The sequence below is a fragment of the Atractosteus spatula genome, chromosome 18 (assembly GCF_055471065.1).
Source record: "Atractosteus spatula isolate fAtrSpa1 chromosome 18, fAtrSpa1.hap1, whole genome shotgun sequence".
Classification (NCBI taxonomy): Eukaryota; Metazoa; Chordata; class Actinopteri; order Semionotiformes; family Lepisosteidae; genus Atractosteus; species Atractosteus spatula.
The window spans coordinates 5,006,101-5,025,109 of NC_142723.1; the positions used below are offsets into that span (position 1 = coordinate 5,006,101).

Here is a 19,009-nt window from a genome sequence, read left to right on the forward strand (position 1 = left end):
CCCAATGCGACAGCTACAGAAACAAAAAAAGTCACCGATCTGTTAACCAATCCACTCGGTTAATGTTTATTTATATTAATCTAAAGTCCAGTTGCTGTAGCAATCGTTCTGTGGATTCAATTGTAAAATAAGCACATTTGGTGTAATAATAATGTGTCAGAAATGACAAAAACATTTATAGCTTGTTGAAACAAAGTAAAATTCATCTGAACAAACTGAAAGGCTCATTGCAAGACTGGAAATCAGGCTATGTGAGTTAATCTAAAGAACAAAATTTAAGGTCGAAATTAGTTTGCAAAACACGAGACAGGCCTACATAGCTTTCTCAGTGCAGTTTTTTTAATAAAAATTGTGTACTTCTTGAAGCCAGTACCCCATAATTGTGTTTGCATGAAGCATTGTAATAAACAATGTGCCCCAACCTTTCTGAATAGCTCTGTGTCAGAAGAATAACAACTTAAAAATAGTTTGTCTGAGTCACTTATGAAATAAATAGAAGCACGTTACAGTAGTGTATAAAGTCGACTTACTAGACTAATCTTGAGCATTCATATTTACTATTTCAGGCCCTGTGGACACACAATAGCTGTCCAGACCTCTCTATGGTATACAACACTCTAAATAAGTTGTATTTAACTTACATCATACAACAGAATCCTGAATAATTTTTAGATTTGTTTAAATGTGCTATCATAGAAACGAATACATTGTACCTTATGAATGCTTTACTAAATGTATATCTACGCTCTTTGAATATATCAATATTTTAATATTTAAATAGTTTGTGTGTTTGGTGGTGTATTCTCATGTAATTTGTTAGTCTGCCTGAATTATTGCTGGGCATATTTATTTAAAACTGACAGCCGACAATTGATCTCCATTTAACATCCCTAAATCCCAAAGGGATCTAATTAAAATCAAAGACATGATTTCGGAGCAGGGCGATGTAATTAGCTCTCCCATGACAAAACGTACAAGTGAAATCCAACAACTGTTTTTGAACTAAATGACATTGTTTTGAAATGAAGGCAATCTTCCTCCCTTCTTGGTTTTGCTTTCCACATACATCCTCGCTTCAGGATATTAAGCCTCCTTCTTGTGCTTGTACTCCAAGTTTGAATAAACACAGATTTACAAGCAGAATGATTCACATCCTGGCCTTTGCCACCATACAGTACTTTTGAAGTCAATGTGCATCTCTGGTTAACACATTGTTTCCATCTCTTCCTACAAGAAATGTTCGGATGAAAGCCTCAGATCAATTAAAGATCAGATCATAAAGACCAAACTAACTCAGTCGGCTGAATGACCTGCTTGTATCTGCAAACTTCTCTCTTCTTAAGTAATTGTTTGAAGCCTACTACGCCTAAGCCTACTGCCACACTTCACTATACTGTATGTATCGTGTTGAAAATGAACTTTGGAGTTCCACTAAGACTGATACTTCAGTATCCACTGCTCCCACTGATTATGAATATGAGTATGTTTAAACACCAGCATGGGAAAAAGCTTTTCTCATTGTTTAAAAAGTATAGAGTGGCAGTTCTCTTCGTATGCCAAGCATGCCTGAGGGCAGAACTGCAAAGGCTGTACCACACCTCCTAAATACCACAGACCAGGCCACTTGGAACATTCACATCAACAGACCTGAGTCAGCAAGACTTTCTTCATGATGCTACATACAGTGTGATTGAGTAATAAAGCTATATATATATAAGCTAAGAATTCATTTTCTGTGTGGTTAAGTTGACTACTCTGCACAAATCCGCGTCTCAGATTCACTGGCTACACTCCTGAAGCAGATGCATAGAATACTGGCACAAGTTTTCAAACTGGCACAATAAAGGAGTTTTCAAGCGATCCGTTGAACTTCTGTGTAACCAGCTGCTCGTGTTATTTAAGGGTTGTACAATTAAAAACTTATCATTCAGCTTTAACCTAAAAGCAGTATAATCCTCAGGTTAAATGGTGTCATTCAAATATTTTAAATATTAAACACCATTACAGAAAAAATGAACACGATCATGGGTCAAATCAAAATGACGGATCTGTAAAAAAATGTCTTACTGTCAAAATGAAAATGTCATGAATGTAAGTTTGGGTGTGATTTTTCTGAACATTAACACAGTCCTGGCAATACTGATGCAATGTCTGCACAGACATGATCTGCCTCTGTAAAGGCTAGTGTCTGATATTTGGTCAGTCTTCCACTTCTTGTCAAAAAAACAGTTAGCAAATTGTCTGTTGTCTACTATTGTCCTACCCCCCACCTCACAGCCTTCGCTTATCTCATTCTGGCCTCCTATCTGCCACCCAAGCTGGTCTAAATTCTATGAGAGAGTCTTTATTATCCCAAAGGGGGCAATTTGTTTTTCAGCAGCAGTGTTGGTGTACAAACAGAAAAATAAAACACCAGAACAACGATATACCTGCATATTTGCAAAAAAAATGAAGTGTTAAGTAAGGATGTGGCTACAGGTATGAATGAGAACTTTATTGGTTTTGGAGTTGAGGAGTCGGTGTCTTTGTTCAGATGGGAGTAATTGGAGTTGATTAAACAAGGGGTGTAAAGGATCGTCACAGATTTTGCTTCACGCAAAACACGTGTGTGATAGACGGAGGAGAGGGCTGGAAGAATGGCACCAATGACCTGACATATTTTCACAAGGCTGCCCAGCTTCTTCTCGCCTTGCAGATTCTGGTTGCCAAAAGTTAGAGCTTTTGGGTGACAGGGCCTTCTCCTGTTATGCCCCCAAGCTCTGGAACTCTCTCCCCAAGGATATCAGAGAGTCACCTTCTCTAAACTCCTTCAAATCCAGACTCAAAAGCCTTCTTCTTTAGAAGAGCCTTTGCTTAACTGATTCTGTTTTTTACCCCTCTACTCCTGGGGTACTCAGTATCCCCATCTACTGTGTCCTCTGTGTATTCTCATTGTGTATATCTGTTGTTGTCATTCTGTAAAGAAGACACCTTTAAAGGCGCTATATAAAATAAAGTTTTTTATTATTATTATTATAAATTAATGAAAAGTATATTTATACTTATTATGTTTATGGAGAAACGAAAAGAGTTCTTGCACATTTTTGAACACTTCTGGTGTGTATCTATGACAGATTGTCAAGAGGCTATGTGAGTTTCAATTTATTGATAGAAAGAAATTAAAGAACACAGGCAATGCAAAGACAGCTAAAAACCCTCCCTAAGTCTCTGAATGGTCAAAATGCGCTGAATGACAGCTGTTTTGACCTAATTACATCGCCTTTTTCCAGAGCCCGGTCGGTTTGAAAATATATTTCATAACATATTGCCCTTCGGCAATATTATCTTCTTTTGTTGATTGTTTTTTCCACATGGATTTAGTCTTGGAAGTCACCTTTTTTCAAGGTAGGGGACAATGCTTTTTATGTATTTTATACATATTTTTGCTTTTGCGATTGCGTTTTGCTGGAGAATTGATCATTATCGAAGGATTTTGTAGCTTCTCTAAACTGAAACGGTACATAAACATAAGCAAAGCTTTTTCCTCTGGTTTCTGGTTATGAAACACACTGCTGAAAAGCTTAGGTTGTACTGTGTCTTGTGATACACTGTATAGCCCGTGGTGTTGTGTTTTAATTTTGCTAGTAAAAATATTTACGATACCCCCGTTGTGCAGTTTCGGTGTTGTTGTCAGCATTATACTATTCATTTGTTTGTTTATTACAACATAGTTTCGCTGCTGTGAAAATAAAAAAACCTAATGGCTGTGTTAAGAGGAAAATGGAGATCACTTGCATTTGCGATATTTTGAAAAACGATTCAAAATATGTTGTTTTTAGTAATGACAAGTGTAGCGTTAAAAGCGAAACACCTTAAGGCGACCCCGCCTACAATTTCTGAAAAGTGATAAAGCAGACAGGCTGCCTTCAGTCATGTAAAGTATGGTCATATTCCCTGCTGCCCTTGCATAAAGTTAAACTTTTTTTAAGTTTATTTTGTACAAATTCTTAATCAACACATTTTTAGCTCAAATGCCTTGCACATGGCACCTTTTATGAATCACTGTGTGTGCCAGTCATCCCAACGATCAATTCTACACAATTAACATGTGCCCTGCTCATGATTTATAATGTACAATATATATCAATAACATTATGTGCACAAATAGCTATTGATGTGAAGCTTAAGACTTGTATTTTCAATGTTCATCTGTGTGTATACTGTATAGAAAGTAGACTTCTTATAGGTGAGAAAATGAGGCAGCATTGTGGCGCAGTGGTTAACAGTGTCTCTCAGTGCTGCAGCCCAGGGTTCAAATCTAGACCAGGGGTGCTGTCTGGGTGGACTTTGTATGTTCTCCCCATGTTGGCGTGGGTTTTGTCCGGCTGCTCCGGCTTCCTCCCACAGTCAAAAAAAAAAACATACAGGTGAGCTAATTGGCTTCCAGGAAATCTGGCCATGGTGTACATTCGTATGAGTGTTTTTCTCTGTGTGTCTGCCCTGCAACGGACTGGTGTTCCATCCAGAGCAGACCATGACAGGCTCCAGCTCCCCTGTGACGCTGAATTAAAAAGAGGGGTTAGAAAACGTGTAGTTGCATGGATCGGTGGGGAAAGGTATCTAGAGAATTGCTTGGCAGAGCAGCCATGACTGAATGGAAAGATGAAGGACAAAAAGCATGGAAACCACAATTAAATTGCAAATAAGCTGCTTTATTAAAAGCAAATGATGGGAACCACTGGAGATTCCATGGTAACAATATCAGGTTATTGTCCCTGAGAGGCATTTACATTGATCTTTCTTCTCCAATTTAACAAAACCAAAACAAATCCAGATACTGGATTATAAATACAAAAAGAACAGGATTACAGGCCGTCAATAAACATTGTAAAAGTTTATCAGAAGCATTTCTGATCCACAGAAAAATAATCAGAATTATATACAAATTACAACCATGAAAAATATACAGTAAAGAAATACTGTTAAAAATAAAAGATTTACAGGCACACCCAGTGTGGGTTATCTTCACAGAGGTGGGAGCTGCCCCCTGTGTTATTAATTGACTTTTTCCTTGCAAAGTTCTCTTTTTTCAGAAGTCCCCAATTTCCCAGCAGTCATTACAAAAATGGGAAAGACTAAAGCCCACTGCAGGGAAAAGATTAATAACCCTTGCATTCCGTGAATATTAGGTTCTATTTCCTGTAATGATTCACCTGCCATTTATATCTCGATGAAACAAAATATATTAACACTTCAAAAATGTCCCTTCCGAATCAATTTGCATCTTTGAAGTCTTTAGACCAAGGCACACACATTAAACAGTGTTTGGTATCTTTTAAGGAAACTGTTTAGTATTTAACATCTACTGTACAAATATACTTTAGGGCTGCTTATACAGAGGTATGTTAAAAATATACAGGGTATATATAATGAGAAAGGTGACAACCCTCTATGCATTTAACAATTTACAAAAAATAACCAACAGTTTTGTTTAAGGGAAGCTGTGCATCTATTTATACATCTGTTCACAAGAAGATGATTGTATCATTTAATTTGTACTAATGTTACTAATATATTACTCACTTATAAACTGTAATATATTTAATTAAATATCACAATATCTATAAACTATTTTTTTTGGGTTAAGTCTTCCTTCAATTTTAAAACAGACCTAAAGCACAACTGGCCTCTTTTAAATCTCTCAAAAATTCATGAAGGGGGAAAAAGTGCTCTATAATGATGTACCTCAGAAATAAATATCTGAGAGTACATCTAGAAGACTGCCAACTGCCAGCTCAAGTAATATTATTACTAACACTGAAATGGCAAAAACTATTCAAAAGCCTCTTCATATCAATGATTTTGTCCGGAGTCTACAGAAATATTAAAAAACAAACATTTCCCCTTTCACTTTAGATCATCTTTGATAGCTAGTATATGTGTTGTAACAAATTCCTATACAGCTTCCAAATTGCTTATTACGTACACAAAGCAATAATGGCGTAATTGTAAGCACCAAAAACTGAAAAGGCAATAAGCAAAGCTGGCAAAAGGCACAGTAATATTAACTTACATTCTATGAGAATTGCAAATACATCACAAGCAACATTTACAAATATCAAGCACAGCTGACTGCCTGCGCACCACAGACCGGAGTCCGTGGGGTGCAAACACCTCACTCTGCTGGCCCTTCGCTCCGCCCTTGGGAAGAGAGAAGCACTGGCAGCAGCAGGGCAGGAAGAGTTCGTAATGAAACTGTGAGCCGCACAGCAGCCCAGTAAAACAAACAGAGGCTGTGCAAAACTGCAGTGAAAAAACAGCAGCTGCACAGCCAAATGACACGGGTCCTGCTAGCCCTTGAGTTACCAGGGCAGCACAGGACGAGGCTGACGAAAGGGAGCTGGCCGTTAATAGGCTGGCTGGGTGGGGCACCAGGGGGTGTCTGGGTACAGCAAGCAGTGCACGGACTTAAACCTGATGAGAGAGGAGAGGGATGTTAGTTTAATCTGTATTGCCACTGTATTGTCTTGTGTAATCTGGAGTAAATACAGTACAGCCCCGATTATCCAACCTAAACGGGACCCATAGTATGTCGGATAATTGAAAATGTTGGATAATGTCGACAAGTCATAGATTAATGGAAGCGCGGTATAAGTATGAAATCTGGTTTATTAACCTACTGTAAATCAGAGCTTTCTCTTGAAGTAGCGGGCCTGTGATAGGCATGGCCTTCTCCCTTTGCTGTGTCAACCACAAGAACAGGGCTTCACTGACTATTTCATATTCACATTTCTTCAGTGTTTTTCTGTCCCTCAGTCCTTCAGTTGAGGCCCGATCAGAGCACCACTTTTCTATCTCATTTCTTTTCCTCTTCCAGTCGCCAACTGGAACTCGTCCCACACCAATTCAGATGCCATTTTTTTGCAGGGACTCGCCTTTGTCTAGTCTTTTTAACGCTTCAAGCTCGTGTTCCATTGAAAGAACTACTTCCTTTCTCTTCGCACTTGTCATGTATCTCAAATAATAACATTATATATATGAGCGCAAATGAACAAGTGAAGCTTCGTCAATGGCAGTATTTGACGCACTGAGAGACAAAGCCACATGGGATTGGGCAAAATGTTATGCATGCGTAGGCATACAGTACATAGCATATAAGTATACAGCTCGTTGATTGCTAGGTCGGATAAAACGGAATCTCGGATAATCGAAGGTCGGATAATCGAGTCTGTACTGTACTGTGTAATTGGAATACTGTATAGGAATAACATCGCTGGAATCGCTACAGAGATAAGTTAAAAACAAATACTACCACCCTTCTCAGATCTACTGCACTGGTGCTTTACAGCCTTTGTAAGAAATCGGTTAAAAGACCATTTGAAAAGTATGACAGGAAATTCAAAAACAGAAGAGGGAGAAGCAAAGGAAAAAAAAGATTTGAATATCCGCCATGAAAGCACCAAGAATTGTGATTTATTGTTTTAAAGCCCAGCCAGTAATTTCCTCCCTGGTTTTGGGCAGTACTTAAAACGCATGAAAAATAATAGGTCTAAATTCAGTATTATGGAGCTCACACAATATTTATTCTTACCTAGAAGGATCCTGCTCTACTGAAAAAGCCCCTTTCATGTTGATGGAATTCCTCTTGTTCTCAAACATCCCGTAGCTCAGTGTAACCTGGGATAGGAGACGCAATGGATTTAATTTACAAAATATCACAAGCGGCTACAAAATCAATCTCTAATTAACATGCTATAAATATAAGCAACGATTCAGGGTGGTAGGAGAACTTGCTTTCGAATGCTATTATATCCCGTGCGCCTCCTAAAATTTGTAACTAATTGTCCTTATGATTGTTATAATGCGATCCAATCCATGTAGTATGTGACCCAAGCGCAATCATATTAGAATACAGAAAGATGGACAGTACAGTAGAATCGGCAAAAAAAGTCTTTTTCGGTTTTGCACTGACTGAAAGAAAACGTTGTCTGGGAGCCTCAAGGTTAAATGGAGTGCAAGCTTTGGCCAATGCAGGCTGAGGCTGAGACTGTTTACCTGGTTCTGCAGTCCAGACTTGGGCACCTGCTGCAGGTTCTCCAAGTGGGAATGGAACAGGTTGCTTCGGATCAGTTTGACTCCCAGGACGGATTCGATGATGTAGCCAACTGTGCAGTCGTCTGGGAGGCGAATCTTTTCAGCCGTGTTCATGAAATGTCCACCACTGGAGAAAAAGGAGAAAGGGCAATTGGCCGTTATTGATAAGATATTGGCCATATACAATTTCTTGCATTAGGAATCTGTCTTTTTTCACATACCCCAACTTGCTCTCCATGAGACACACAAACAGGGAGAGAAGCTTGGGGTCAGTGCGCAGGGCCAGCCATTTATACGGCGTAGCTGGGAGTAGTTGGGGTTAAGGGCCTTGCTCAGGGCCCAGTGGAGTAGGATTCCTCTGCCGGCCGCAGGATTTGAACCAGCAACCTTCCAGCTACAGGCACAGATCCTTAGCCACAGTGCTACCGCTCCACCCATTGGCTAACCTGGCTAATTTTAAACCGCTTGCAAAAGGTACACGTTTCCCTTTTGAAATCTGAATTTATTTCAGAGCAGTTATGTTATGTGCCGTTTTCCACAGTCTGAATGAGCTCCTTACCCTGCCCACGGGCTCATCTTCAGTGCCAGCCCACGGCTCAGGCAAAAACCAGCTCCCCCTGTGGCAAACCAAAAGTGAACTGGCCTCTGGAAAGGGAGAGAAACGGGAATGGTTTTAGTATCGGAATTCTCCGTCAGGTTTGTAAATGTGTATGGAATCTGATGAGTTGTTTTTTTAATCCACAAGCCAGATCAAAGTGCTTTAGCCACCTACCACTTTGTTGTCTGCAAGTCTCTCCGTTGCCTCTATGGGCCTATCCAGGCTGGGCTTGCCAATGTAAATATCCTGTGTGTGGACGTAGCCGGACAGCAGTTTCACCAGAGTGCGAACATTAACATAGTTATCGTCATCCACGTGGCAAAACCACCTGTGAAAAACAAGGCACAAGTGAATACTTACTGCTAGGTCCAAGCTAACTAATGAAATTGGATGGAAAAGACCATTACCATAACTGAAGCATACTACATTTCTGTATAGTATAGTAGACAACAGGCTAATTTCAAACAAATCAGGTTGTGTCCCACAAAATAAAACTGAGTATTTTTTATACTGAGAGAGTTAATGCCTGTAAACTACTGTAGTTTGACGAAGTCAGAAATAAAAACCTTTCGAAATGAAACCTTACTTTTTGCCTGACTCGATGAACTTGTCGTACTCTACCGCCATTTTGCAAGACAGCGCTTGGCGACTGTGGGCAGCCGAACAGTTTGTGTTGATTGCGTGGCTTCCTGTATTAAAACGGAAAGAAAGAAAAGGGTTAATTGTAATGTCAAAGTGGACAGATTCCCCGTCCTGAGACTCATTGCTCTAGATCAGTCTACGTTCTTCAGCTTGTATCTGCCACCTGTTACACAGCTGTCTCGGTGGATGAATCTGCTCTCTGAATTCAATGAGTGATTTACATGAGGACTATGGAGCACAGCCACGGGGTGGAGATCAGTGATGGGGCTATGGCTGGCGACTGAATAGCCAATCCGCCCTCTTTTGAGAACAAACCTTGATGAATTCATTGAAGATGACTGATTCAAGCATCAATAACGAGCTTGCACGTAATAAACTTCACAGTAATCTCAAGGAATTGCTCTCCATTTTTAATATTCTGGAAAAAAATCTCTAAATAAGGAGAATGCAAGGGTTTCATCTGAAATATTATAAAATAAAGGTCTGGGAAGGTTGGTAATAGGTAATATGTATCATTTCTTGTCTACCAACACGTAGACTAGTCCTATGCCTAGTACATTTAGGAGGCGTTAGTGCTTAAAATTTTCTTCTTATGAAAAAATATTTTTCATTTTGTGCTGACCAAACTGACTTATTAATGGAGGCAGGGCAGCGTCTGATGATCAGCATAACAAACCATTGAAAAATGCCAAAATTCATTGCCCAGTAACATATGGAAGCTTTTTTTCTGCCGTCACTCACCCATTCTTTTCTTCAGCTCCTCGTCCTCGCCATCTGTAAAGACGTATGTCTGCAAGACACAAACCAAAAGACAATCAGGCGCTTTCTGTGGCTCTGGAAGCATCTAAGAACCAATCAGAAAGACTCCCCCAGGGAGCCAGCTGATGTTGCTTTCTGAAAAAAAAAATGCAATTTTTCTTTTAAAAAAAAACACCCTGTTTTTGAGACCTTCATTCTCTTCTCAAAGCGGGACGTAATGTCATCCTTTTACTCCCTGCAAACCCAAGTGAGTTAAACAAGCTGAACAAGTGCACAATTCCCTCAAAGCATGTCTGCGGGTATAATAAAAGCCCCTTTTACTCCAGAGTGATTTCTCCATGGAAACTGTGTCGGAGAGCCTCAGCAACCTAAACACAATGCAAAGAGCACAACACAAACAGGAGACATCCCCTGTGACCCACGCCAACACCCCCATTTCCATCACGGCTGTGAATAATTGTACGAACACCTCTTCTCTAACCAAGGAAAGAAAATGACCATATTATCATTTTCATCACTCACAAAACTGACTGTATCAATATGTAAAGAACACACCAGAGAGACAGTGGCTTATGGGGCCAAAACCGATTTTGGTTCCTGTAGTGTTAAAGTAGTGCCGGTCCCCATTTTTTTACAGCTGGGTGGACTGGAGCACCCAGGGCACAACAGCGTTATTTGCAGAGGGATATCAAGCCCATAATCTAGAAGTCTTGTGTGCGATGGATTAACTCCTACATTGTCACTGCACCAATATATATTTCAATACAAATGGAAATACAAGTTAAACTGACCAAAAAGATGGATATATCCATAAAGGCATTTTTATTATGAGAAAGGATGTCATGGAAAACTTTAGATATCATATACCGAGATCACCGTGAAGAAGCTGCTTTTACTTTTTTCTCTATCTTTAATGTACAAGGTTGATAAGCGAGAGCAGGTGCTGCAAGGAATTGGCCCAAGCATGAATGGGGTGTTTGCAGATCAAACAAAGCCTTGATTAAAGATCGCCTTGACCCCTCTTCCTCTTACGGTTGTTAATTTGTTTAACTTCACTTCAGGTGAAATAGCACCTGCTAGCAACCGCCTTCACCGGTGGCTTATCTCTGGCGTGCGGCCTGGCTTGGATCAAGTCGGTTTCAATCAGTTGGAAAGGATTTTCAAAACAATTCACAGAACCCCGTCTTCTACCCTCTTTGCTGTTTTTCTTTGTTACATGCCATATTTCAGCCCCCCCCCCCCCCAAAAAAAAAGCCTCCACCAGCTAGTAATGTCAAATCCCTGAAACGGACAACCCTTCCCCCACCACTTCACCTGAGACAGCTGCCAGCCGGTGTCTGCTCTGTTTGTGAAACAAATGTGGAGCAGATGTTGCTCGACACAGCAGACCCAAGGCCTCTGTTTGTTTAAGGGAGGTGGTTTTACTAGTGAAAAGACCAGAGACCGAGGTGTTTGCTTAAATTTCTAAAGTCTAATCGGTGAGGCAGCTACCAGATCCTATCAGCGCCGCGATAAGAAAAAGTGAGTGGTGATTATTGAATGTGTGTTGTAATTCAGCCAGCCTCCCCCAACACCACGGGCTCCCCCCCCGCCACCCCTCCCACTTGCTCTTTCCTGAAGAACAATGCGCTGCGTTTTCAAGCAGGGGAAATTCTCCAGTGAGTAAAGTTTAAATATGTTTGCTCGCATTAGCATACAGCTGCAGTGGTTAACTAAAAAGAAGTCTGGAGGGGAAAGCTTTGTCCTTTGTGTGTGTGTGTTTTTTTTTCTTCTTCATCTGCGATCCTTAAATATTCTTTCAGCGAATGAAGGCTTCAGAGGGAACAAAATACTTCACATTTCTACGTGGAACGAGAGCAAATAAAATCGAGGTTTTCACGAATTATATACATTAATAAAATGACAGGTCTCTTTCTTCTAATATAAAGACAAAATCGCTCAGAGGCAGACACATTTAACTACCAGTAGATGCAGTATAGTTTGCTTAGTACTAATTTTGGATTTAAAAAGTGTCTTTTATTCCCCCTGAGATCCACAGTCCTAAACATCACTTCACTTTTAACTTTTAACCGACTGAAAATGTATTTGGTTCCTGATTTGACAGACTTTGAGCCTCCAGAAAATGAGACGATGCTTCAATTTTTTTATGGATGGTCCAGTATTCATATTTTCAGTGCATTTGCCCCTCAGAATCAACCAGTAAATGTCAGTAGGGAATACTTTAATTTTTTTTTAATAAAAAAACAATAGCTGCTACTCAGCAGCAAAAGATGTGGTGTGACGAAGCTCCTCTCCACCGCACTCGCCACAGGAAATCAAACCTCGGCTCAGGCGGCCTGAAATGCTCAGGAAGCCTGTAGCCTGGCTGGCGGTCTCTATCTCCACAGGCAGGAAGGGCAAGACTGCCTGGGGTCTCAGTGTCGCCTATCTCTGCTCTACAGCCTCCTCTCCAATCCCACTGACACCCGGCTGGCCCCTTTTCCTGTCCCACTGCAGACTCGCTGCCAGGAAATTCAATTAGACATTTAAGCAAACATTTCTTTTCTGTGCTGTTTTGAAACTCTTTAGACCCCCCCAATAGTTGTGTGGTGAAGTGGTCCAGTGGACTGCAGGACTTTCTCTCACTCCTCTGACTCTAAAATTCTCCCTCACTCGTGAACCTCTTTACCACCTGCAATATTAAGATTGCCAGGTAGCAACAGTTGGTATAAACACCCATCAGAAATAATCCTTTCTCTTAACTTTGCTATACGTTCCGCCCATAATAATTTTGTCAGTTTGACAGCACAAAAGTATTTTTTAATTATTGCTCGGAAAAAAGATGATAATCTTTGTATAATACCTTTAATGCTGAAGCATCTCACAACTTCACATTCTTTTACCTAGTTATGTGCTTCCTTGTTCTGTTGGCATTTCTGTGGTTTATCTCACTCGGATATTTAATTTTGTTGTAATTGAATTAACCCATATGCAGCAGTGCTGCACATGTACAACTGGAGAAAAATGCTCTCCTTGTGAGGACAGCAGTTATTCTCTTAATTAAGGTCTGCATGCATACCATGATGCCACTTGTCTTTTGCAGGCCCAGAAATGGAATTAATGTAGAAATAGCCTGTGTTTGAACTAGTTGAGGGGCGATTCATGTTGTATCTGCTGTCCTACTGTGCAGATGGTTAAGACTTAAAAACAATGGAAGGGATTGTCCAAATAATGTTTCACTGATTACTCTATTTCAGTTATTTTTTCTTCCCTGCTGTTTATATGGACATTTCTGGGCAACCATGATATAACATTTTGTTTTAGAGAGACAGACTTGGGGGATCTTTACCTTACACTACTGTAAGTGTCTTGCTTACACAACCTCTCAGAGCAACCAGCGCTATTCATGTCCAACAATGTCCACTGTGTGGATGCACAAGGAACAAAGGCCTCATGTTTAATTGTTGTTCATAGTTCTACACTGTCGTACTTGAGAAGCCTTATTGTTGGAAGAGGAAAAGTTTAAGAAACGCAGGAAGTGCTATAGAACAATACTACCAAAAACAGGGAAAAAAGAAAAGAATCTCAGGATAACAAATAATGTTTATGAGTATAATAACACTTATTTATAAGTGTCATAAGAATACTCCCACATCCGTATCTAAAGAGGTGTATATATATTCAAAAATGTACATATAATAGGATCCTAAAGTAAACTGGCTGAATGTATGAACTTATTTTTCTGTTAATCAAGAGGTAACGACATTACATACAGTATTGCAGTTTATAATGCGTACACACAAAACAGCCAGCTGGCACAGCACATTTTATTTGTATGATGGTAACAGTTTGTCATTGATGCTTCCTTATTATGCTGACGTCATTTGTACAGTGACATTTTCTGAAGGTCTCACTTGGAGCATGACCTGGTATCTGTTTCAATTTTTGGTCTATTTTTTTTTTACTCACAAGATTTCTGAGTTTGTTCTGGTTTGAAATTAGCTTTTGCCTTGTCAGTGTGAAAATGAAAAAAGCTTCTTCCGACATGCAGAGTCTTATCTGCACTGAAGTCAGTCCTGGACTGTTAGTTAAACGGCCTGTAAGGTAGAATTTTACACAGTATCAGTACTGATTAAAACTAGAACAGTCCAAACCACAAATGTGCTCTTATTATTGTTGCATATTTCTTAATACACTATCAACTCCCTAACTTTCTGTAGTACTACAGACATGCTATGAATACTGCAACCCCATGTCTTAATTTGGTTACTGCACTAGTTTTTAATTGCATGCTAGGGTGTCCCAGTCTTCAATAATGATAGAAAAGATATAATTTCCAGATTTAATATTGATTATATTCAAATTACTTAGTTACACTAAATAAATGCTGTGAATTATATTTGTTTACAGAGATAAGATATAATAAAGACTGGTCTTACTCCTAACTGCACCTGTTATCTGGTCCCTGCCCCAACACCTGCCTTTCTAGTGTGTACAGTAAGCACAAAATAGCTGCGTCAACAGTATCTGCATGTACACTAACCTTTAGGAACACTTATAGGAGGGAACACTGTGCGCCAGAAACCCCAACATCAGCTGGGTCAGGTTAAACCAGAGTACTGTGCAGCAGCTTCTGAACTGTTTTGAACTCTTAACTGCAGCATAATATTTACCATCAGTATTTCAGTATTTATAGTGTGTCAGATGTGGATGTATTATTGGAATAGAGCCATTACTGGAGTGACAGTAAAGTCCATAAGCATAGAAGCCACTGTGGACAGCTAATTCTTTATGACTAGGACATGGACTGGGTGTTTGTGATTTGCTTTTGGTATTTTATGCACCTGAAACGATATTCTGTTTGAATATATTTATTCATGGGTGGCGCAGTGGTTAGCATTGCTGCCTTGTGGCGCCCGGTCCCTGTGTTCAGTTCCAGGAGTTCTGTCTGTGTGGGTTTGCGCTGGGGGCTCCAGTTTCCTCCCACAGTCCAAAGACACGCTGGTTGACTGGTTTCAATGACAATTCTCCTCCAGGTGTGTGCGTGTGTGTGTGTGTGTCAGTATCCGTGTGCGCCCTGCGATGGACTGGCGTCCCATCCAGGGTGTACCCCGCCTTGCGCCTGTTGCTTGCTGGGAAGGGCCCGGCTCGCCCCCGCCATGACCCTGCATTGGATGAAATATTAAGAAGATGGATGGATGGATAATCGTTCATGAGGTAAATGTTCTGCCTTTGTGCTTATCTCCTCAACACCTGGCATCCTGCTTCCTGCAACACCCATTTTAATTCCAGCCCTCGGTTTTTGTCTTCTTCACCTCACCAGCTGTCCAGGCCTTCTGCAACGCTTTGTGTGATATTAAATGTGTTACATCCAACCATGCCATAATCTGTGCTCATAGGTATAGAACAAAATCTAGGCCTGGTAAACATAGATGCTTCAGCGAGTAACAGGTGAGCTCTTCCCTCACAGCGGTGGCTCTGTGGCTGAGGATCTGTGCCTGTGGCTGGAAGGTTGCCGGTTCAAATCCCACGGCCGGCAGAGGAATCCTACTCCGTTGGGCCCCTGAGCAAGGCCCTTAACCCCAGCTGCTCCGGGGGCGCTGTATAAATGGCTGACCCTGCACTCTGATCCCAAGCTTCTCTCCCTGTCTGTGTGTCTCATGGATAGCAAGCTGGGGTATGCGAAAAGACAAATTCATAATACAGGAAATTGTATGTGGCCAATAAACTGATCTCATGTTATGTTTTCTTCTTTGATTGAAAGGCAGGAATGAAACGGCATGGGGGAAAACTCTCAGTTTAGGGAAATCAAATATCTGTGTTTATCTGTAAAAAAATAGTGCATCTGAATTTCTGAAATAAACTTCATTAATTAACATCTGTAACTGTAACTGTAGATCAGTTATCTACAGTTCTATAGGGTAAAACATTCTTAAACATGGGAATAGATGTAGTGATCTTCGCTCTGGTGACCCCTGATTACAGGTTTGATTCAATCAATCAAATTTTGATTCTGAACAATGTTTTTAAATCAAATTCAAAGTTTTTTATTCTGGTTCAAAGTTCTGATTCGGATGCATTTTGGGCCGAAACTAGGCTTGATTCAAAGAAGAGCATTTCTTTGCCGGGATACTGCTTCATTCCCCTTTGTGAATGGTGGTACTTTCCTCAAACTCCTTGTTTGCGGACTGTTCTGTCTCCAGGCCGTGTCAGACTCGGCGTGGAGCTCAAAGCATCAGGGGTCCAATAGGTTTCCTCTCTTCCACCCCCCCCCCCGTCACTAGTTCTCCCTAATGAAGCCTCCATTTTCCCATCACTCAAGAGCTTGACCCAGACACAGTCGACCCCCTCTTCTCCACAAACAAAAAATCCACAACTTCAGCTCCCACGTTCCCATGGAGAGAGGCTGAGAAACCTTTTCTTTCCTCTTCAGAAAGAAGCTTTGTTAGCACTGGAGAAGGACAGTGTACAGGCTGCGGCTATAGATCCTGAGAGCCAAGGTATTCACATAAACACCCTAAACAAAAAGAGAATGGAGAACAGGCAGCAAGGGGGACAGAGGCATCCCTGAGAACTGGTGCACAGATTCTTAGAGATGTCACTCTAGGTAGAGGGTCTGACAGGGGGAGAGGAGAAAGGGAATATGGGGGGGGCTGTAGGTGTCAGAATGTCTTCTAGGAGCGAAGTGAAGCATGTGGGAATGCAATCCCATCTGAAGACATCTACGGTTGTAGCCTGACAACAGAGCACGGGGTATTTCGAGAGACGTACACGGAAACATCTGGAACTCAAAACGCGTAAAAACAAAAAGACTGGCACAAACGACCCCTTTGGAGCAGCTTCAGATATCTTACGTCGTCCTTCGAATTGTATAAAACGAACCTTCTGACCCTGCAACTTAAAAATTCAAAGTGAATGCAGTGTGTATATATGTATTACCGTAATGGCGTTGGGATCTAAAGTTGATTTCACCGACAGAGTGGGTCTTTAAATCAATTATGCTTCCAGTCTGAACGGCGCTTCTTTCCATTTTCACACACTTTCTTTTCCCACCAGCTTCTGACGGCTGAAGAAAAAGCCTTTTCCCTTTATATTCTGCCTCTCCGTTGCTCCCTTTATGTTTCGGAGACAGATCTTTATGCTAAACAGCTAAGGTCTCTTGGCTCGGTTTTACATCTGACAAGCTTGGTCAAGTCACACGAAATGAATCGGCATCACTAATCGTGTTTCACGGACTATACCTCCAAAATCGCATGGGGCTGGGAGAAGGCAGATCAGACAGTGACAGAGGCTCATGCTGGGAATCCGAAAAACTGAAGGTTTTATGCCATTTTACGTGCGCATTTCTGTCCGCTAGAGCCAATAGTCTTGTCGGCTAATTCCATGTACATGGTTATATTGTTTCTAATTCATTCAGATATGCATGTCCAATTTAGCATTTGGAAATTAATTGAAAATGAAAGATTTTTAATGAAAACCCTTAAGTACTCATTATGGCACGGCAATTATATGTGCGATATCCGCAAGATCCGCAAGCCGGATACCTAATTCTGTAAGACACCGATCAGCAGTGCGAGTAGCTTTGTTCCGTATAAAAAGAATCCACTACACACGGGAGATTCAAAAAGTCTTCTCGGTTTGCCAAATGTAACGTTGAGGTGTCAATAACGCAGAAACTCATAAAATCATAAAATCCACGTTATATTGCCCGTGGGGGAACATGCGCTATAATAGGACATTATTGAGATGTCCTATACCCCAAGGGCTAAAATAGCCCCTCATTTTACCTTACTAAAGTTCTTTTGTTAACCCCCAAACCATTCATCTGTCGCGTTTTCTCAGCCCAAGTCTTGCCTGTAGACTCCAAATGCTTTTAATACTCAAGATAGAAGATTCATTTGGATGAATGTTCGCTGCATTGAAGCATTTCAGGTTGCGCAAAACCACCTTTTGACAAAAAAAAACAGTAAATAAAAGACGTACTGATCTAGCAACATCCGTCGTATAAAGTATAAGAATTGATGCTTTATAAATCATCCCTACATACCTGTTGCAGGTTCCTCGATATCCAGGTGTCAAGAAGCAGCTCCAGCCTGGACTGATGAAACTTCTTGGTCGTCTTGACCGCGATAAAGACATCCTCAGGGGTAATGTCCTCTGCAGGTGGCTTCTCTGTAACCAACTGCCTTTGCAATTCTGGTTCCTCCGCTTCTCTCCTTCCCCGCGTTAGCTTTGTGAAATAAGCGGAAAATCCCTTTTCCTGCTCGGGGTTGGAACTATCTTGTGGCTGGTGTTCCGACTGACTCTGTATCATAGAAGCGCCTTTCTTTGTCCGTAGGTTTTCCAGGCTTTGTAGGGAGCGCATCCCGACCTCTCTCTCGTTAAACACCTCCTCTACCTGGGCTCTCTGATGCTCGGCCAACAGAAGTACCAACAAGCAGGTGAGGGTAGCTCCTACGATAGACAGCACGATTTTTTTCCCGCAACTTTTGAACATTTTAGGCTTTGTATATATATTAGAGTTTAAAACAATTAAACTGCACAGGTGGCCGTTTTGGCTATAGATTTAAATAGCTGAAGCTAGTAGTGATGAGAGAACTTCCTTCTAATCTCTAACCTTAACGATACACTGCACGCACCATGTAACATCCAAATCCCTTGAACCGCACTGGAACAGTTTTTATAAAGCGTCTGTCAGGAAAGCCACACCAGATGGGCGGTACGAATTTTCTGTTCTGCACAGCACTGGCTTGTCGTTCAAAGAAAACGCATCTCCAGGCGGAGTTTATACAAGAGCATACACCCATTAGGGGAGGGATAAGAGGTCGTGTCTTAGAACTGGGAGCATACGAGACATGAACGTCGTGGGTGCAGAATTGAAACCAAAGAGTTTTAAATGCAAGACGACGTTTTATTTTCTGAACCACTCGTTAAGGGCGTTATTAAATATTTGTTTTT

The 19,009-nt window shown here is 40.9% G+C and overlaps 1 protein-coding gene across 1 annotated transcript; it reads right to left on the bottom strand.

The window, feature by feature from the left end:
- Window positions 1-4,675: 4,675 nt before the first annotated feature.
- On the bottom strand, window positions 4,676-18,709 carry lfng (LFNG O-fucosylpeptide 3-beta-N-acetylglucosaminyltransferase). The gene is made up of 8 exons (XM_088936833.1): window positions 18,099-18,709; window positions 10,055-10,103; window positions 9,258-9,360; window positions 8,846-8,999; window positions 8,633-8,718; window positions 8,035-8,200; window positions 7,571-7,656; window positions 4,676-6,453 (listed from the first exon to the last, which is right to left on the bottom strand). Exons 1-8 carry the CDS (start codon window positions 18,546-18,548, stop codon window positions 6,387-6,389), a joined length of 1,161 nt encoding a protein of 386 aa, XP_088792959.1. The 5' UTR covers window positions 18,549-18,709; the 3' UTR covers window positions 4,676-6,386.
- Between the last annotated feature and the right edge of the window lie 300 nt (window positions 18,710-19,009).